Source organism: Heterocephalus glaber, unplaced genomic scaffold (assembly GCF_053883595.1).
Source record: "Heterocephalus glaber isolate CG9 unplaced genomic scaffold, H.glaber_assembly_v1.0 deba00000281, whole genome shotgun sequence".
Taxonomy (NCBI): Eukaryota; Metazoa; Chordata; class Mammalia; order Rodentia; family Bathyergidae; genus Heterocephalus; species Heterocephalus glaber.
In genome coordinates, this window is record NW_028258139.1 from 3,846,916 (window position 1) to 3,869,459 (window position 22,544).

At 35.1% G+C, this 22,544-nt stretch overlaps 1 protein-coding gene and 1 pseudogene across 1 annotated transcript in view; one reads left to right on the forward strand and one right to left on the reverse strand.

The window, feature by feature from the left end:
• Positions 1 to 22,544, forward strand: part of Pxdnl (peroxidasin like) — a 479,241-nt gene that overhangs the window by 240,811 nt on the left and 215,886 nt on the right. The window contains 1 exon segment of the mRNA XM_087185725.1: positions 13,002 to 13,073. Within this exon segment, the coding sequence (XP_087041851.1) occupies positions 13,002 to 13,073 (72 nt within the window).
• Positions 10,329 to 10,848, reverse strand: LOC101715847 (small ribosomal subunit protein uS15 pseudogene; annotated as a pseudogene).

Sequence of the window (22,544 nt, forward strand, 5' to 3'; positions counted from 1 at the left end):
GAAGGAAAAAATGGAAACAAAGCTTTTGTAAATGGGGGTGTTGGAGGGAGGGGAGGGCATTGGGGAAAAAAGAGTACTTAAGATACATCATATACAGGTACAAATTCCCTTTGATGAACGTGATCATTATTTATATTTAAAGTATATCAATAAAATAAAAAACAGATTTAGAATAATAGCAGAACTTGAAATTTGTAATGTCTTAAAAGTACTATTGTGATCTAAAATTATTTAGAAACTCATGTTATTATGTTTTTGGGGATAGATTTCTTAAAACAGTTCTAATATATTGACTATATTATGAAAAATGCACTGCCTTAGTTTTGGTATATATCTGAAAACCATCCTATATTTATTTACTGCTTATCATAGTGATTATTTGTGGTAGGAGAATGCATGAACATGCTGGTACTATTTTGTCAATGCCCCGTTTCTTTGTTTAATAATGGAATTGCTTGGTAAATTCTTTACTTTTTCCTCTCTCCCAAAATGTCTAGTCTGAAACTATCATAATTCATAAGGGAGAAAGTCTAAAGGAGTGCCTATTGTCACCATTATTTCAAAGTACATTTTAAGAGGTGTTACCTAGTCCTACTAGGTATGAGCTAGAAATAAGTCACAATAATAGGAAGAGAAGAAGCAAAAATATCATGGTTGGCATAGGATATAGTTGCATAATGCAAACACATTCAAGTGAGAAATGATTAGAAACAATAAGGAAGTATAGTAAAATACAGAACTGACATTCAAATCCAGTATCTCTCCTATATTGAAAAAATCATCAAATAGGAAATATGGTGAAATACAGATCTGATTTAAACTTGCAATCCAAGAAATGGAAATAATATGAATACACTTAATAAAAAATGCATGTTGCACATGAGAATACTTCTAAAATGTTCTGAGATAATAAAAATGATTTATATAAGCAGAAAGACAAATAATGTTCTTAGATAAGTAAATTCAATATTGTAAATTTAAATATTAGTTAAATATCCAAAGAAATTTTTTGGAATTTGAAGCACTTTCTCAAAATATAATTAGAAAGGGAGTCGGTCCCAGCACCCAGAAGGAAGCTCCCCTGCCAACATCCCAAGCTCCTAGGGCAGAGAAGGGGAGCCGCGTGGGTGCCAGAAGCACCCCCCCACACACCTGGGGAAATGAGAAGACACATAAACAAGCCTCAAAAACAGACTTCCAGATCACCTACAGCAACCACAAAGGGAAATGAGATGGAACAATCTGATAACCACCTGGACACTGAACTGGCAATAGAAGAGGATCTGGGAAAAATGAAATCAGAAATAATTAGATAACAGCAAAGATTGTGCTCATGTTGCAAGACATGATTAATAAATCTAGAGAGGACACAGATAAAAAATAGAGGATCTGAGGAACATGATGGAATCCCAACATAGGAAACAAATGGAATCCATAAAACAGATACAAACAGATTTCCAAGAGATTAAAAACTCCATCAAAAGTCTGCACAGCAGAATGAACCAATGTGAGGATAGAATTTCACATATAGAAGATAAGATTGCAATTAGTGACCAGGAAAAGAAAAATTGCTTTAAAATTGTAAGGGAACACGAGAAATCAATCCAGCAGCTGCTAGATGATGCAAAGAAGAATAACATAAGACTGATTGGAGGCAATGAAGAAAGAGGAGAGAGTGCACATGACATAAAAAAACTGTTCACAGAAGTGATGGCAGAAAACTTCCCAAGGAGGGGGAAAGAACTTGACATACAGATAAGTGAGGCATATAGGACTCTAGCTAGCCTTAATAAAAACAAAAATCTACACATAGGCATATAATAGTTAGGATTCCAGAAATCCAACAGAAGAATAAAATTCTACAAGCAGTGAGAGAAAAGAAACAAATCACATACAAAGGAAAGCCCATCAGAATCACAGCAGACTTCTCAATGCAAACCCTCAAGGCAAGAAGAGCTTGGAGTGATGTATTTCAAGCCCCAAAGGAAAACAGCCTCCAACCCAGATTGATGTACCCTGCAAAACTATCTTTCAAAACGAATGGAGAAATAAGATACTTTCGTGACAAAGAGCACCTCAGGAACTTCATGAATACCAAACCAACACTCCAAAAAATTTTAGACAATACCCTAGGAAAAGACAATGAGGATCATAACCCCAGGAAGCCCAGCACAATGAATCCATTGGGCATGACAAATTAAATGCCAAGTGGGAGAATCCAACAAAAAGAAAAGTCATAACAAGGCTTTTAAAACTTTTGACTTCATCTCCCTAATGAGTGTATAATTCAATCTTATTATTGTACTGATTAGTATTTTTCTGATTCTAGAGTTGCACACCATTCCTTGTGCTATACTGGCTATTTATCATCATCTTATGTCTACATTTTAATTGGGTTATCTATTAATGAGCTGTAAGAGTTCTTTATATATTCTGGTCATAGGTTATATGCATTGTAAATATGGTCTGTTTAAGGACTACTTTTCATTTTAATGATGTCATTTAAAGTTCTAAATTTTGATGGAATCTCTTATCAATTTTTTTCTTTTATATATCATGTTTTTGTATCCTAGGTAGTTCTTGCCTACCCTGAATTCATAAATATTTTCCCTTATAATTTCTTCTTAAAGTTTTATACTTTTAGGCTTTCTTATTTAGGTTTACAGATCCCTTAAAGTTATTTTCATGTATGGAAAAAAAGGATTGAGATTAATTTTTTATATATGGATACCAGGTGTTCTAGTGCCATTTGCTGAAGACACTATCTCTTCCTCGGCTGTTGAATCGAGTTTATATTCTATAAAATGCTAATGTTAAATGATCTTTCAAAACTCAGTGGACCATATATGTGTGGTTCTATATCTAGATTCTCTGTTTTATTCAAATGATCTCTATGTCTTTCCTTACACCAACACTGACTTGATTACTGTAGCTTTAGAAGAAGTCTTAAAATTTGGTGCTAAACGTCTTCCAACACTGTTTTTGTTTTTGTTTTTGGCTTTTCTGGGTCCTTCGTACTCCTACATAACTTTTAAATTTCAATATCCAATTCTTCATTTATAGCAAGTGTACATAGACCTGAATTTTTATATATACCTTGTGTTTTCTAATCCTGCTAAATTAAAATACATGTTCTAGAGACTCCTAGAGATTTCTTAGTATTTTCTCTGTAGATGATCATTTCATCTACATATAAAAATTTTGCTTCTACCCTACCAATCCTATCCTAATTGTGTCATTTTATTGCCAGACTATTTTGGTGGGGACTAGGTTTCAAAGTTTAATGGACAGATAAAGAGTAAGCATGTCTGCCCTGGTTCCTCACCTTAAGAAGAAATCATTTTATCTTCTCCATTCATATAAGGCATTCTCACTGGAAGTATGGAGTACATGTCTTTAATCTGTTGAGAAGATTCTGTTCTACTTCTAGTCTCCTGATAGCTTTTACCATGAACAGCTGTAGAATTTAGTCCAATACTTTTTCTCCAACTAGTGACAGGATCATATGGCTTTTTCCTTTCCTCTGTTAAAATGATGACTTTTGGGGGTGGATCTTCCAATGTTGAACCAACACTGCCATCCCTATAACAAAATCACTTTCTACATCCTGCCAGATATGACTTCTAATAGTTTGTTTTGTTAAACAAATTTCTATCTATGTTCATACTTTTTTCTTCTATTATCTCTATTCAGTTTTAGGATTAGCACAATATTGAGTTCCTAAAATGAGGGGAGAAGTGTTCCTTCTTTTTTCTGCTTTAATTGTTTGATATAATTTATCAGTTAAAATGTTTATGTGCCTGCTATTGTCATATAGGTAGGTTTTCAAGCTAGGAATATACTTTCTTTAATAGGTGCTATTCAACTTTTATATTTCCTCCAGAGTTAGTTTTATTAATTTGTCTTCCAAGGTACTTCTTAGAAGTTGTCAAATTTATTTCAAAACAGATTTTTGTAATATGCTTTCTATATCCTTTTAAATTCTGTAAAATCTGTGGTAATGTCTCCTAGATCTTGATATTGTAATTTAAAAAATGTATAATTGATATTGTGTTAAAAGGAGGAAAAGGTCTAAAGGAGCAGGGGAAGTGGGAGGGGTAGGGGAAAGGAAAGAAAGGAAAAGAAAAAATATGAGAAAAGGAAAATAATGGAAGCAAATTCTTTGCAAATAGGGAAGGGTGGAGGGGGTGAAGGGAGGGCAAGGGAAGTGGAAAAAAAAGAACCAAGATACTTATGTGATGGTACAAGATCCCAATGATGAATGTGACTGTATTTTATACCTAAAATGTACCAATAAATTTAATGGGGGAAAAAATATATATATTTAGAAAGAAAAAAATCTATGAAAATAACCATTAAAATAGTAAAAAATGAAAAGAGTGGAAACTACATTTATATAGAGAATAAACATAAGAAAACAAAAGTATCTGAAATATTTGCATTGTAAGGTGGTTAGAAACAGATCTAGATGCTTGTAGATTATAATAATATTGCACATCACTGAGAAAAATATGAGTATTTCAGTCAATAATAATGATAATAGATGAGTAATTTGGGAAAAACTAAGATCAATTACAGATGATTTAAAGTTTAAGCTTTAAATAAAACTAATAACTTCAAAAAAGATAGATTTTAAAAATATAATTTTAGATTTAGGGAAGTCTAATCATGATAAAAAAAAATCTGAGAGCCATAAAGAAATAACCAATAAATTCTATTACGTAAAAAATTTGAAACATCTGTATGACTTGAATGATAAAGAAAGTCAAAAGTAGTACAATTTGTATTAAATTTGAAAAAATATTTGTAGCACCTGTTATAAGTAAAAGCTTAATTTTTAATACAAAGGATTCTTTTTTAATTAATTTTATTGGTATGATTTAAGTATGTATGACAACCACATTCATCAAAAGGGGATTGTACCTGTCCATGATATAGCTTGATTCCTCTTTTTCTCCCACTCCTCTTCCCCTCCCTTTAACTTCCCATCCTCCTTATTTACAAAATCTTTGTTTACATTTTTTCCTTCTTTTATCAATTTTTTTCCCTTTCTCCCCTTCCTCTTTCACAGTTTTCCTTTCCTTTTTAACAGTTTCTTCTTATTTCATATTATCTACTATACACTTTGGTTCTTATTTACCCTTTTAGTTTCTCACACTAGAGAGACAATGCAATATTTTTTACATTTGTCAGATTTATTTCACTTAAAAGAATAGGCTCAGGTCGCATCCATTTATCCATAAATGTCTCAAGTTTATCTTTTTTATGGATCAGTAATTCTCCATTACTTTTTTAAAAAAACCCACATATTTTTATCCATTCTTTGGTTGATGAGTATTTAACTTCTTTCCAAGAATTAGCTATTGCAAACTGTGCCATTATAAACTGTATTCATTTGTATAGTATTAAAAATACAAGTAAAAGTGTGCATGCTGTGGGTGAGGCATGTTGTACTTCTGTGAAACAGTACAGCTGGTACCTGAAATCATTGGTCTATTGTTGGCTCCTCTTTACCCCTAGCAGTTTGATTATCAGTATAATTATATCTCCTATTTTCAGAAATCATTTTCTTTTATTTCCTCAATAATACGTAGCATTTTTCTTCATGGGAACTTTGCTGATTTTCTCACCTTTCTTGGCATCACAGGCAGTACTAGGATACAGAGCACAGCTACACATTTCCTAAGTTTGTGCTGATTTTTGGTGAAAATGCATTAAATCTTGTTTTTTTGCCCTGAATTTCTGAACACAACAGAGTTCACTCAGTATTTTACAATTAAATCTAATTAATTTCACCTATAAATTTCAAATGTGTTGTTTTATGAAAAATAAAACAAAGATAATATAAATGACAGTGTCTATAAGCCCTTAACCTAAATATTTCTAGGAAAAGATTCCACCCATTAAAATTATAGTAAATATAATTTGACAGAAAACAGTGCTTTGAATAAAGGTTGACAAGAAATACGTGCCTGTTGGAAATTGAATAACACCCTCCTGAACAACCAATGGGTCACAGAGGAAATTAAAGAAGAAGTTAGACAGTTTCTACAAGTAGATACAATGCCAGTACAACATACAGGAATCTGTGGGACACAATGAAAGCAGTTCTACATGGGAAATTCATAGCAGTGAATGCCCATAAGAGAGAACTCAGATAAATAACCTAATGCAGAACCTCAAGTTCCCAGAAAAAGAAGAGCATAACAAGCCCAAAGCTCATACAAGAGAGGCAATTATAAAGATCAGAGCAGAAATCAATGCAATGGAGACTACGAGAATGATACAAAAAATTAATGAATCAAAGAGTTGGTTTTTCAAAAAAATAAATAAAATTGATAAACTTTTAGCCAACCTTATCAAAAAAGGAAAGAAAAGGATCAAATCCATGCAATTAAGAACAAAAAAGGTGAAGTCAGAACAGACTCAGCAGAAATCCAGAGGATCATCATTACCTACTTTGAGAACCTGTACTCTACTAAAATGGAAAACACAGAAGAAATGGACAGATTCCTAGATACATAAGAATTGCCAAAGTTAAATGAAGAAGATATAGAAATTCTAAACACCCCAATTACAATGAGTAAAATTGAAAATGTAATAAAAAATTTACCAGCAAAGAAAAGCCCAGGTCCTGATGGCTTCACTGCTGAATTCTACGAGACATTTAAGGAAGAACTATCATCATTACTCTTTAAACTCATCAAGGAAATTGAAAGGGAAGCAAGGCTTCCGAATTCATTCCTGGAAGCAAGTGTTACTTTGATTCCAAAACCAGGGAAAGACCAACCCAAAAAGAGAACTACAGACCAATCTCTGTAATGAACACAGAGGCAAAAATCCTCAACAAGATACTGGCAAACAGAATACAGAGTCAAACGAAGTCTATGTAAATAGGGAAGGGTGGGGGTGGGGTGAAGGGTGCACAGGTAATGGGGAAAAAATAAGACACATCATGTACAAGTACAAGCACCCAATGATAAATGTAAACATATTGTGTACCTAAAATGTAGCAATAAAAGAATTTAAGCAAAAAAAAAAAAAAAAGGAAGATCATACACCCTGACCAAGTCAGATTTATCCCAGGGATGCAAGGATGGTTCAACATTTATAAATCAATAAATGTAATACACTATAGTAACAGAGTCAAGGACAAAAACCATATGATCATCTCAATAGATGCAGAAAAGGCATTTGACAAAATCCAAGACCCATTCATGATTAAAAAAACCTTACAGAAAATTGGAATAGAAGGTCTTTATCTCAACCTGATTAAGGCTATCTATGAAAAACCAACAGCCAACATCATGCTAAATGGTCAAAAACTAAACATGTTCATGCTAAAATCAAGAACAAGACGAGGACGCACACTATCACCACTACTGTTCAATATTGTTCTGGAAACATTAGGTACAGCAATTAGAAAAGAAAAAGAAATGAAAAGAATAAAGATAGGAAAGGGAGAAGTTAAACTGTCATTATTTGCTGATAATATGATACTTTACATAGAAGACCCAAAAACCTGGGCCAAAAGACTTCTAGATTTAATCAACAGATTCAGTAGAGTAGCTGGATATAAGGTCAACACTCAAAAAACAATAGCCTTCTTATACACAAATAGCAGACTCACTGAGAGAGAAATTCGGGAAGCAATTCCTTTCATGATAGCATCCAAAAAAAATGAAATATCTAGGAATCAATCTAACAAAAGAAGCAAGAGACCTCTACATTGAAAACTACAGCACTCTGAAAAAGGAGATTGAGAAGGATATAAGAAAATGGAAAGACATCCCTTGTTCCTGGGTAGGAAGAACCAGTATAGTGAAAATGGCCATACTTCCAAAACTACTATATACGTTTAATGCAATCCTGATTGAAATTCCAACAATATACTTCAGAGAACTAGAGAAACCAATCCAAAAATTCATTTGGAACCAGAAGAGACCTAGAATAACAAAAGCAATTCTGGGCAACAGAGACATGGCTGGGGACATCAGAATCCCCAACTTGAAACTATACTACAAAGCTACTGTGATAAAAACAGCATGGTAGTGTCAAAGAAACAGACCTGAGGATCAGTGGAATAGATTAGAAGATGCAGAAACAACTCCAGACATACTCAGCCACCTCATCTTTGACAAAGGAGCCAACCACCCTCATTGGAGGAAAGATAGCCTATTTAATAAATGGTGTTGGAAAAACTGGATTTCAACCTGCCAAAGATTAAAACTAGACCCATACCTATCACCATGCACTAAACTAAGATCAAAGTGGATTAAAGATGTAAATTTTAAAGCAGAAACACTAAACTTGCTGGAAGATAAGTTAGATGGAACTCTTGAAGACATTGGCATAGGAAAAGACTTTATGAACAAAACCTCAGTAACACAGGAACTAGCACAAAGAATCAACAATTGGGATCTCATCATATTAAAAAGCTGCACTGCAAGAGAAACCACCAACAGAGCTAAGAGACAACCTACCATGTGGGAAAAATATTTGAGCAGCTGTGCCTGAGACAAAGGACTACTATCTAGAATATATAAAGAATTGAAAAAAATCAGACCCCTCAAATTCAAAGACCTAATTCAGAAATGGGCATCTGAAATGAACAGACATTTTTCAGACAAAGAAAAGCAGCAAGTGAAGATATGAAAAAAATGTTCAACATCACTGGTCATTTGAGAGATGCAAATGAAAACAACTCTGAGATTCCACCTCACCCCAGAAAGAATGGCTGCTATCATGAAATTAACCAATAACAAATGCTGGCGGGGGTGTGGGGAGAAAGGAACGCTTCTCCATTGTAGGTAGGAGTGCAGACTGGTGCAACTAATATGGAAATCAGTATGGAGACACCTCAAGGAACTAGGGATAGCGGTCCCATTTGACCCAGCTATTCCCCTACTGGGTATCTTCCCCAAAGAATTAAAAGAATCATACCACAGAGATATATGTGCACTCATATTTATAGCGGCACAGTTTGTAACAGCTAAAGCTTGGAAACAGCCCAAGTGCCCATCAACTGGAAACTGGATAAAAAAGATGTGGGTTTTTAAAAATAAAATGGAGTACTACTCGGCCATAAAGATGGAGAAACTAGAGTCATTTATATTTAAATGGATGCTTATTGAGGCCATTCTCTTAAATGAAATAAATAGGATACACATGTGTAAATGCTGAATAGTTTCTCTAGTGTGAGAAACTGAAAGTGTAAATAAGGATTAAAAGGATTAAAAATGAATAATTGATACTTTGTAATAGGAAAAGGTCCAAAGAGGTAGGGGGCGGTGGGAGGGAAAGGAAAAATTATGAGAGAAGAAAAAAAAATGGAAACGAAGTCTATGTAAATAGGGAAGGGTGGAGGGCTGAAGGTCACACATGTAATGGGGAAAAAATAAAAACCAAGATACATCATGTACAGGTACAAGCACCCAATGATAAATGTAAACGTATTGTATACCTAAAATGTACCAATGAAAGAATTTAAGGAAAAGAAAAAGAATTATGTGCCTGTGGTTGTCAAGTACATTCAACTGTGAATCATTTTAATGGATTTTTTTGGTCAACAATAAAAACATTTCAAAGAAAATCTGTGAGTTAAATATTTTGTTCAGATAACTTATTTTTTGAACTTTTCTTTCTTTAATTTTTTATCATTAACGTTACTGGTGCAATTTAGATATTCATAGTGATCACATTCATCATATGGAATTTGTACCTGTTTATGATTTAATTTTATTCATATTTTTTCCCATTCCCCTCCTCTCCCTTCTACCCTTCTTCCTCTTCTTATTTACAAGAGCTTTATTTCCATTTTATCTCCATATTCTCATTTTTTTTCAGGTATCTTCCTTCCTCTCCCTCCTCTCCCTCGCTTGTACTCCTTCCCATTTGAACATTTTCTTCCTACTTCGTAATATCTAGTGTACATTTTGGTCCTTATTTACACTTTCAGTTTCTCACACCAGAGAAATGAGATGATATTTACATGTTTGTCTGATATATTTCACTTAAGAGAATGGTCTCTAGGTGCATCTATTTAGCTAGAAATATTTTTAAAATTTCCTTTTTATGGCTGAATAATACTCCATTGTATAAACAAATCCACATATTCTTTATCCATTGGTGGGCATTTTGGTTGTTCCCAAGATTTAGCTATTAAAAAATGTGATTCTGTGAACATGGGTGTAGATATATCATTGTAGTATGATGCTTTTAATTCTTTTTGAAGATATCAAGAGAGGGGATAGTTGGATCAAATGGAACCTCTAGTCCTAGTTTTTTGAGGAATCTCCACACTGATTTTATTCATTTATTTATTTATTTATTTTAGTGAAATCATGACTTTATTGCTTGAGTACACAGACAAATTTATGCCACCAGGGCAAAGGCTGTGGATGATTCATATTTCCAACTGGGGGAGAGGACACTCTTGGTCTTACACTATGGAGCCAATCGGTGAATCCGGCTCTCAATCAGGAGCAGATGGAACTTGGCACCCTTATCCTTTCTGTTCCTCTCAAGATGCTTTCGAAGGGCAATTGCTTTCTTAATTAAGCAGTAGAGATCCTCAGGGAGATCAGGAGCAAGTCCTTTAGATTTAAGGATTCTCAAAATTTTATTACCCGTCACAAAATGTACTTGTGCAACGCCTTGAGAGTCTCTCAAGATCACACCGATTTGTGAGGGACTGAGGCCCTTCTTGGCCAGTTTGTAAATCTGTTCCTTCAGGTCGTCAGACGTCAGCTTCAGCCAGGTGGGGACACTGCGCCAATACGCAGAGCCGACTGGGACAGGCCCTTCCCGGGAGCATGCATGCGACCCATGATGGCGCCGATCTGGAAGCAAAAAAGTCCACACAGATTTTTGTAGTGGTTGCACCAGTCTACACTCCCACCAACAGTGGAGAAAAGTTCCTTTTTCCCCAAAGCCCTGCCAGCATTTGCTATTGGTTGATTACTTGATAACAGCCCTTCTTTCTGGAGTGAGGTGGAATCTCAGCATTATTTTAATTTGCATTTCTTGAATGACCAATGATGTTGAACATTTTTTAATGTATTTATTTGCCATTGTGATCTTGTACTTTAGGTTTTTCTTATTCATAGTGAATTGCAGTGTTAAAAGTATAAAGACAACTTCAGTGAATTTTTGGAAATTACACATTTTATTTTTACCACAATTTAGATAAGTACATAAAAGTATGTGGAAACATAGACTTCAAGCACATTTTATATACAGAAGAAGGATTATGATATGTAGTACCTTTTCTGTTTCTCAGCTGTGGTTTTGAAATAGAATTAAGCAGAAATTCCCCAAAGGATCTTTTGTATATAAAAAAAAATCAACCTTTGTCTGCCTACATATCTTTGGGAGAATTATGAAAACATTCACTCAAATTGTTTCCTGTGGTCTATGGTTGAGATTCAGATTGCATACACATATCACTACCACACACACACACCCCCCACACACATCCCAGCAAAAGTGAAAATTACATATATACATATACACACATACACAAATTACATATATACACATTCAGTGTATAGGCTCTATTCTACTTGTATTGGAATATGAGGACAGAATAAACATTCTTCAACTAACAGTATTGGGTGGTGGTAATTTTAGGACCTAAAAGAAGTATATTAATTGGCTTTGAACAGTAGAATGAGACAGTGTACATAGAAAGTAACTAGAAGACACATTCTCTCAGGCCAATATGTGTGTCTGTTATTAACTATGCATTAGCTAATTATGTTGCTTTTGGCTGGCTTAAAAATTTCTGAAACACATGGTGAACTATAAAGTTTATTGGATTGTTGACTAAAGCTAAGAAGTATTCATGATAATTCACATAATGTCCGCATGGTGTCAGCTCTAAAGCATGCTGTAGATCGATGCTTTTGTGATGGCACTAAGTACTCTCTTATGGTGAGGACTGGCTTTGGTGACATTGCTGGGGTGTCAGATAGTGGCTACAGATGCTGTTTGGGGAAGTTGGGGTTGTGATGAGCAAGTTAGGAACAGATGAGATTGGGAATTTCTAGGCTTTCTATGAAATTGTGTATGTAAAATGACTAAATCACCTACTCCACTGTCCAAAAATACTGATTCCTAGTCAGTCATACAACAGAGAAAATGTGCAAAACAAATCTATTATAATGCAGTAAAAGCAAGTCCTCTAGCATTTGACTCTGGCAGTATCTATTTAGACAGTTTGAAGGTTTTAGATAGTAGAGAGTATGCAGGGACACGTGTGCCAAGCCACTTAGCAGACTTTGCCCATGCATTTCAACATGCTGTAATAATTTAGACTTGAAAGAACTTTCACATGTATTTACCAGGAAACAAATTTATAATTTTCATTTGCCAGAGTTTTCTTTCCAAATCTCACAGAGTCCACAAAGGTGATATTCTGAAACTTGTTTTACTGTTCAAATCTAATTTATTTCTGTCACCTGTTATTTTTCCCCTTGGATATTTTTGAAGTCATTTTTGGACCATTTGATACTACTATATAATAAAAGCTTCATATCCTATGGTGTAATTGACTCTGAGTTTGACAGCTAAACAAATACACAATGAGAGTCCATTGTGCCAATAGCTGCGATACTTATTTTTCCAAGGAAGATGCTTATGCCTAACCGTCATAAATTCTCCATCTGTTTGTTTGGGAATTCATCCCTTTGTTAACTATGACTGTTGATAATTTTCCTTTTAGATGACAGGTTTCAGGAAAACAAAAATTTGCCCTTAGGTTTTTAATGCTCTTTTAGTGATACTTTGGGGGTAATTTAATAAATATAAATTATATTTGAAGAGTCTTTTGTGACAAACTGATGTTTTAATATAGCCTTTAAAAATAGAAAATTATACATTTCTAAATTTAATGAGCATATCTGTAAATATTTTTAATTGTCTAAAGCATTATATTTAGCAGGATTGTTATAATGTTTGGAGAATCTGTTTCTTATTCCAGAATTATTTGTTTGTTTTAGTCTCCTGAACAACAATCAAATCAGGAAGATTTCCAGGACTGCTTTTGAAGGACTTGAAAATTTGCTCTATCTGTAAGTTGTAAGGTAAGCCAATGAAGGCTTATGGTGTGGATGATTTGGGGGGGGGGGCTTTTTTTTGGTACTGGGGATTGAACTTGGATCCTTATGTTTGTGAGGCAGGTGGCGGAACCACTGAGCTGAATCCCTGGCCTAGCTTTTTTCTTTTTTTAGCAAAGTAACTCTTCACCTTTTTGAGAACCATTCAAACTCTGCACAGAACTCATATATGGACAATAGTAAGAACAGCAAATTTTTACTTTTGATAGATCGTGCATCTGATATTTGAATATTTATGCACATTTCTCTACTACCGCCACTCCCACAAGAATTTTGAATTAGAGAAAATAAAACAAAACAGACTTCACCCAGTATTTTACATTAAAATCTAGTTAATCAATAATTGTAAAAAATCCTATAAATCTCAAAGTAGCTTTACATCAACAATCCAGTCATACAAAACCTTCCAAAGCCAATGGACACATGATAATTGGGAATTTCAATGACTTGGGTGCAAACCAAATTTTGGAAAAATTAGCTAGCAAATATGGGCATTGACATTTGTCATGTTTTTGGTGTATTATTGGTGAATGGAATAAAAAAGCATTTTAAATTACTGGTTGTTTTGACCCAGAAACCAGTGTATGTTGTTACATTGAATGTTGGATGATTGGCACTAGACAGGATTAGGTGGGAGGCAGCAGAAAGAAATTTCAAGGATATTAGTTTCAACTAGGAGTGCTGCAGCCTTCTTTGTAAAGAATGTTAGGGGGTGTTGAGGATGTAGCTCAGGGGTAGGGCATTTACCTAGCATCCCTGGGCTCCATCTCCAGCATTGCCAAAAAAACAAGTAAAAGATGCAACTAACATATCTGTCTGTAGATTCACTAAGCACTGTGTTTAAAGAGTTAAAATTTGTCCAAAGAGAAGACACTTTCTCAACTCTGATCTAATTTACATATCGGTAACATCTTCCTGAAGCACTGGAATTCCTAGTACATCCCAGCTCCAAGGCCCCGGATCCTCTTGTGTTTACCTGTGAGGTCCAAGCCTAACACACAAAGTGCCCACGACTCTCCATCATCAGTCTGAGCACCTTGGTCCATTCTCTTTGCTGCCCCAATCATTTATAAGGATCTAACATGTTATGCAGGTGCGGGCCATTCTTGATTTCCCTGATGTGCACATGATTAAGCACCTTTTAACCTTTTAGGCCAGTGGTGTGAAAAATCTGCCCTGTGTTGGTGAGGAGCTTGACCTTCTCCCTGTTTTCTCTCAATTATGCCCTGTGATTCTCTACTTGCTAGCGTCTCTACAGTAACTCCATTACAGTGAAACATGCAAGTTAATAAACAAAATAAAAACCTTTCCTGATTTTGTGCATAGTGGCACAGAAGGAAACTAATTCCAAGTGCTAACATTCAATGAGGAAATCAAGTAAATTGTTATTTGTACTATATTAATTTTGGATAAGTTGAAAGTTCAATGTTGCTGAAGCTTGAGTCAATTACAAGTAAAACTGTACTATATATTCTGGGTGATAGCAAGAAAAGCATTTTGCAAAACTTCTCTTCAAAGCTCTGGCCAATTAAAACACTGTTTATTAAGTGAAAGATAAAAGGGTCTAGGCTTCTAAAGGTGACATGACTGAGGAAAAGGCAAGGATCATCTGTAAGTGCTACATGAAGCAAGAGGTGGTGACCATGTCCCTGTGGCCACTACAGTGGCTCTTTCCACATTTCCAGTGACACTGCCAAGGGCCACAGCCTCTGTACCAGGGAAGTGAATAGACACAGAGAATTACAGGCTGCATGGCTGTTCAGTTGCATGATTCCTGCACATTATCCATCTCTGCTTTTCTGTTGCATTTTATCTTTGATCCATTATTCTTTTATTTCTTCAGATATAATCAGTGCTTACCCTCTACCTTGTCAGCCTGCACACATGTCACTAATTGTTTTATATTGTTTATTTTTCCTGTATATCTTGAATCTTAGCTTTCATGTCATGTCCTGTAGGGACCACTTAAAGTCAGTGAGCATGTTTTCATTTATCGTGGTGTTTTGTGTATCTCAGTTTTTACATATATCATAAAAGCTCACTTTTCTCACAGATTTATTATCTTGCTTATTTTTGGATTTCTCCACTGGATTTTGTGAAGACAGGTGGCTATGTTCTTGTTTACATTATTCCAGCATCTAGAACCAGCACCTGGAATGTAGTAACTGCTCACAAAATATTTGTTGAACAAATACATGAACATAAGATGCTCAATAAATGCTTGGAATTCAATTAATAATCTTAGTTATGCTGAGTTAATTTTTTTTGGTAGTAGAGAACTGAACCTAGGGTCTTCATACTGAGCTATATCCCCAACCCTTTTAAATTTTTTATTCTGATACAGGGTTTCACGAAGTCATTAACTTGCCCAGGCTGGGGTTCAACTTGTAAGTTTCCTGCCTCAACTTTCAAGAGGGCTAGACTTACAGGTGTACACCACCATCCCCAGCTTGAGTTAATTATTTTTAACTACTGTATGCCTCTGTTCATGAGCAGCACGTGTATTTATCAATTGTTTATAGTGTGCCTCCTCCCAAGGCTTTTAAATGTTTATGATACGTAAAGTAGTTAAAAAAGCTTTCATACTCAGGTGGTTAATTTTCATTAGACTAAGTATTCCATAGCGTTTCACTTTTACCTTCTCAAACACAAAGGCCAATATATTTTACTCTCTAAGACAAAAGCACTTCTAAACTCTTGTGAAATTCTAACATGTTTTGGCTCAAAAAATATCATTCATCTCCTTGGGCATAAACAAATAGAAGTGTCTTAGGACAAATTTTGCTTTCTGATTCTCAAGAAAAAAATGCAATTATTTGAGAATATCCTTGGGAGCTGTGGTTCATTTAAGGTTAGCTGAATTTCAGAGTGAAGACCCACTGGAGAATTGAGAGTGAAATATTCCTTTCCTTTGGTTTAGCAGACCACCAACTATGAAGAATAGCATTCTTGGTATTTATTCCTTTTAAACAAATTTGAGTGAATCTAATGATGATCTCCAAAATAATATTTTTTTTTAAATTCAGAAGCATCTTGGCATCCAAGGGGTGATAATCTTATTAAAATTATTGATTATTAAGTTTTTCAAAAAATTATCCATGAGGTAAAAACTGTGGCATATCTGTGAATGTTTGACATAAATTGGGCATTGTTTGCTAGTGTTAAAAAGGAGATTTAATTTACACTGAAATCTGTGACTCCATTTCTGGCAATGGCTCCCATTTCCTAAATTTGATTAGTTCTTTGAGTTATAGCTTCTTCTGACGTCTAGAGCAGCCCTAGGCATTTTGTCCTCAGGAACTCTGCAGGTTATGAATGCTACTCCCTTATTAAATCACTGGTTCAATGTGTCACTTGCAGTTATATACTCAGTGTTGACCTTTTCCATTTTTCCCCAGTCTCTGAATTTATTTGAAATCTACCTCATTCTTTCCCAACCTATAGATAAAAAGATATTCATTTTTTGAAGTATAGGGTAAATTCCACTAAAGAATCTGAGCGTTAATAATGTAACCTCGAAGAACACAGGGTACTCCTTGAGTTTGAAGGACAATTTGACAAAATTTCCATGGTGTTTCTTGTTCATATCTTTTAGTTTTTGCTACTAACTAAATTCCACTGCAGAACTTAGTGGCTTAAAACAGCGCAGTTATTATTTTTCATAATTGATTCATAATTAGGGTGGCTCAGTTCTGGTGTATCAGACCTTCTGGTTTAGAATGGTTTCTCTCACGCACACGGTAATTTCTCAGTATTGAGAGAGCTTCCTCTTCCATGTGGCCTCCGTTTCTCTAGCCATATTAAGCTTATTAACAAAGTGATCTGGCCTCTAAAGTATCCACGGATGAGTGCTTTTCAAGTCTTGCTTTTGCCATGTTTTTTAATGTCTTATTTGGCTAATCCAACTAAATGTTCAAAATGTGATTCAAGAATTGGAGGAACATTTGGGTAAGTGAAGCAATAAAATCATCTTGCAAAATGATGTGAATTGGGGTTAGGGGAAATTTGTGACTATTTCTGCAATCTACCAGATTCATATAAAGACTGGGGGTTTCCAAGAGTTGAGGTCCTGGCTGCCATTACAGTCATCAGGATGGACTTTTGCAATGGGTATAGTAGGAGTCAAAGGGAGAAGAAGCCATGTCTGTTCTGGGAGGCACAAATTGTTATGGTTTATGTTTAGATGTCACCCGAAAGCCTCATACATGCAGAGTTGGGCTTTTTGGAGGTGAGTTAATCATGGGGTCACTATACTCATTTAGTTCACCAAAGAGTTTACAGATCAATGTGCTGTTAGGAAACGGGGACCCCTGGGGGTGTGGCCTAGAAGGGTGTGTCTCCCTCCCTGGGTCCTCTCTTCACTCTGTGCTTCCTGACCCCTAGGAGGTGAGCAGCTTTCCTCTGCTAGAACTTTTCACTGTGCCTTCCTGCCTCACAGAGAGCCAACTATGAACTGTGAATATGAGTCAAAGTGAACCTGTCCTTTAAGTTGTGAGTGTTGGAAATTATGTCTCAATGACTAGGAAAGTGACTAAGACACAAGGGTGGGGGCAGGTAGACTTGATGGAAGCAGCAACAGTTTTGCTTACTTTTGAAAGAAGGGTATGTGAGAAAAGTTGAGAAATGACCGGGTACGTTTGGGAAATGACATGTATTTTTTAATGACTGGATTGTAGGGCCTGAATGGAATAGGATGAGAGGTAGGGCTGATGAATTTGACAAAGGCTAAAAGATAGGGATGAAGGGTTCACATATCAGGCTCTCTGACACTATATATTTGCACTTTATTTTGCTAATCACTCCAAAATCAGTCTCCATTCCTACCACTCTACTAAGAGTTCTTCGAGAAAGGTCACTTATGTTGTTAAACACATCGAAAGCATTCCTTCACACACTGTGGTCTCTTCTCTTGGCTACTCACTGTCTTGATCTTTTTTGCTCCTGGTTTGCCTTTTCCTGATTGGCTGCCTCAGATTCCCTCATCTGGAGTTCTCTCTTGTGCTTTGGTTCTCTGTGATTGGACGTATCTCCTTCCATGGTATCAGTTGTTATCTAGATGCCACTGGCTCTCAACTCTGCTTCCACCCTGAATTACTTTTATGTTTCCAATCTCCACACACCCATTTGCATACTCAGTATTTCTACTGACAATCCCCACTGGAGCTTCAAACTCAACATAACAAATGTAACTCCTTATCTTTCTTCTTTCAATCCCCCTCCTTATTTTCCCCTCAAATGTGGTTTTATTTTGGGAAATGATGACAGACTCATGTAGTCATCTCAATTAAATTTCTGTGCATCATATTGGCATCCTCCTTTCCACCCACTGTATCTGGTTAGCTGTTAAGTCCTATAAGCTTCCACATAAATATCCCTCATATCTTCCTATCCTGTCTGTCTTTACTTTGATGCCTTACCTTTAATCCTCACTATGGGTTACCTTTACTGTTACTCATCTTTCCTCTTCTAAATCAAGGAAGGGTAACCAGTTATTTTTGTAAAACAAAGACTCAAACATGCCCTGTATTTTAAGAGTTCTTCAGTGGCTGGGTCCTCATTGCTTTTGGGACGACATAAAAATCCCTCTCACACGACAATGAAATTTAGCTTTTGTTATATCTTCAGTCTTCTTTGTTGTAAAATTCCTGACATGGGGCTTTTGATACCCCATTGAATTGCTACCTTCAGATACTCCCATGGTTACTGCATTAGGCTGGCATATTGTGTCTTCCTATGAATTATTTATGGTCCTTGCCTCTGAAACTCATTATATCACAAATCTATCACTTATTATCATCTACCACGTGTATTGGAAATGTACATTATCTCTAAACTGTGTAACAAATTTGTGTGGTTTTACAGATGAAAAAGATAAGTGAATTAACTTTTCTAAGGATGCAAATGTGGAAATATGAAGGCCTTCCAAAGAGGAAATATGGGATAGATAGGCATCAAGAAGTCTGTTGTGGGGGTGGAGGGCAGTGACACATGTCTCCGGGCCTGTCTAGAGAGAGGGTTCCCTGAATTACTGAGTGGGAAGGTCACTTAGCTCTGAATTAATTGTCATCTGAACCACACAGACTTGCAGTCAGGAAAGGAATGTGCTAACTACCAAAGAAGAGTAGTATAGTCTTTAGGGAAGTAAAATTTCTTGTTAATGAATTCATTTATCAGCTAGATCTTTTTTTATGATTTTGGCTAGTGTGGATCACTATTCTTTCCAAAGAGTAAAAGATATTTAGATGTTATGACCAAATTTATTTTCTTAACCCAGCTGAGTAACTAAGGTGATACCCTCTGGGAAGAGATCTTTGGACTAATAATTCTGCCCCTTACACAACAGCTGTTTTTTCTCTTTATGTTTGGAACTCTTCCTTGTATGGAAATTATGTAGAATACAACTTCAGCATTACTTTGTAGTGCTGACACATAATCACTTGGTCAGTAGATTTTGGCTAGGAAATTTCAGTTTTCATCCATCCATCCATGAAGCTCCATAATACATTTGACATCTGTCCATCCATCCATCCACCCATCCATCCATCCATCCTTTCATCCAACAATCATGTAGCAAATACCTACCATGCCAGGTACTGTACAAGGTCCTGTTTATATTATGATGAGCAAAATACCTATACCTCTTATTGTCATGGAATCTAGGGACTGATACAGTGAATGTTAATGTTCTACCTTAATATTTTAATAGTATGTTATCATGCATTTAGAGTCAATAATGTCTAGAATGAGGTTTAGGAAGTCTAAGGAGGAAAGAGGAGACATTAGAACTTATATCACAAAATATAAAGGGTTATAAGAGACTACTATGAGTAACTGTGTGTGAAAAAATTGGGTAGAATTATTGAAATGGATGAATTTTTTAAAAATATGCAAACTACATATACTGAATCCGGAAGAAACAGAAATTCTGAATAGACTAATAACAAGTAGGGAGAATGAATCAGTAATTTAACAGCTCCTATGAAAAAGAAATCCAGGACTTGATGAATTCATACCAAAAGATGAACTCTACCAAATATTTAAAGAAACTAATCCCAATCCTTCACAAATGTTCCAAAAAATTGAAGAGGAAGAAATATGTCCAATGGGTCTTTCAGTTTAACTCAAACTCTTTGACGCCTAATTTTATGCTTTCATGAGTTCCCCACAAAATAATTTTTATTTTTTTCTCACTGAATATGAATCTATGACGCTGTGCAATCAATCACATAAGCTCACCTTTATAGATGCTGGTCAGCATGCTGCCCCAACCAGAAGGATCCAAGGCCATAGGAAATCTTTGTCTCCAGAGGTTTTCCTAGCTTTTTCCTCCTTGTTTTTTCTTTGATTTCAGGCTGCATAAGACCATGTTCTAGTCAAGCACATCTGCCTCTTGCCCACTCACCATGGTAAGATCCCTAGTGAGAGAATCCTTTGCAGATTTTGGAAGAGGGAGGGAGGAATGGACTCAGCTTTGCTTTGTATATTAGCTGATTATGCAAAGGATGCCTTTGGAGTTTGCCTTCTGTTGTAAATCTATTTCATGAACAGCCAACTATTCACGTCCTCCATGAAACCTTTCCAGAGTTCCCAGACCAGAAGTGTGTTGGTCACATTTAAAGCATTATTTCTCTCTCCCTCCCTCTCTCTCTCCCCCTGATTTCAGTTTAAGTATTTGTGTTTGTCATGTAGCCATTATATCCTGTTATACAAAACAATAAACTACTTGATAACAGGGATCTTATTAACTACTTTTGTCTTCTAGTACTTAGAAGTTTTAAGTAAATGATTATTGAAATTAACTATTTTAATCTGTATAATGGTTAGCTATGGTACATTAGATTTATATGTTCAAATGAAAGGAATTGATTGACCTTAATGTTTCTAGAGAACAGAGTTTGGACTTAGATAAATTTACAGAGGAGATGATTTCGGTTAAATTACTCACTCACTCCATCTCCATTCAGTCAACTTTTAAAATTATGTTATTCGTGACTTCTTTGTGGTATTGTTAATTTTTAGAGATTATATATATTAGAGATGAATCCCTGGTAAAATACATGGTTTTAAAATATTTTAATCCAGTCTGTGATTGTTTTCTCTATCTTGATATGTGTTCTGTGGAAACCCAGAAAAAGATATGGATTCCGATTTGGTTTGGTGGAATGTACTATAATTTCAATTGTATTCTATTGTTTCATGATGTTATTGAGTTCTGAATTTTGGATGATTTTTTTTGTTAAAGGTTCTATCAGTTTTTGAGAAAGGGTTGTTGAAATGTCTGTTATTGTTGTGGATTTATTTCTTTTGTGAGTTCTATCACTTTTTTTGTCACATGTTTGTAGCCCTGTTGTTAGTGCACACATTTATCATTATGCAGTGCTCTTCCTGTTGTACGGACCTCATTATCACTATGTAATGATCTTTGTTTTCTCTGGTAATTGTCTTTTCTCTGAGACCTACTTTACCTGTAGTTGCTTTCTTTTCCATTGATGTTTGTATGACACAACTTTTCTCATATTTGTATCTTTGACTTGCCATTTTTTTTGAATCTGTTTCTTACATAAAACAGATTGCCAATTAACATTTTAAAACCCATTCTCCCAATCTCTGACTTTTAATTGATTTGGTAGGACCATTTCTATTTCATGTTGTTCATATGTTAAGGCTGAAGTCTGACATTTAATTTTTGTTTTCTGTTTATCGGTTTTTATTCTGTTTTTCCATTTTGTGTTTCCTTTTTTTCTACCTTTCTGTTGGTTATCTGAACATTTCTTTTTGTTCTTGAGTTTTGTCTTTTTGAAGTTTTTGTAGTGGTTTCTCTGGGTTTCGGAAACGTATAAATTATCACATTCTACTCATGTACTCATTTTACTTGTTTAAGTATAGAATGCTTTCTTTCTCTAAAGTCCCTTTGTCCTCCTCTACTTATAAAATAATCATCTTAAATGTTTGCTCTCTATATATTAAAACTACCTCAGAAAATGCTATTTTTTTCTTCAACCATTAACCACAATTTAGGATGCAGAAGAAGAAAGATAAAAAGTATTCAGCCATAAATTTTACTCTTTGCACAATTTCTTCTCCTTAATGTTTTATGTTTCCTTCTTTATCATTTTCTTTCTTTTTAGACATTTTCTTTAAAATAGGTCTATAGTTAACAAGCTCACTTGCTTTTCTTTCATCCGAGAATGTTTTGATTTACCCATCATTTTGAAAGAATATTTCAGCATATGAGGTGAGATCAACAAATAACCATAGATGTTTAAATTTAAAAAATATTACTCTAAAAGATACATTGCCATTACTCTTCCTCAAAACACACCCCTTCATTTTGAACACATTTTATCTCATCATTCTTGCCACTTTCTGAAGAAGTTCTGGCAGTTTTCTTTCCTGAATAGCTTTAGTTATGCTGTTGTGTCTGCC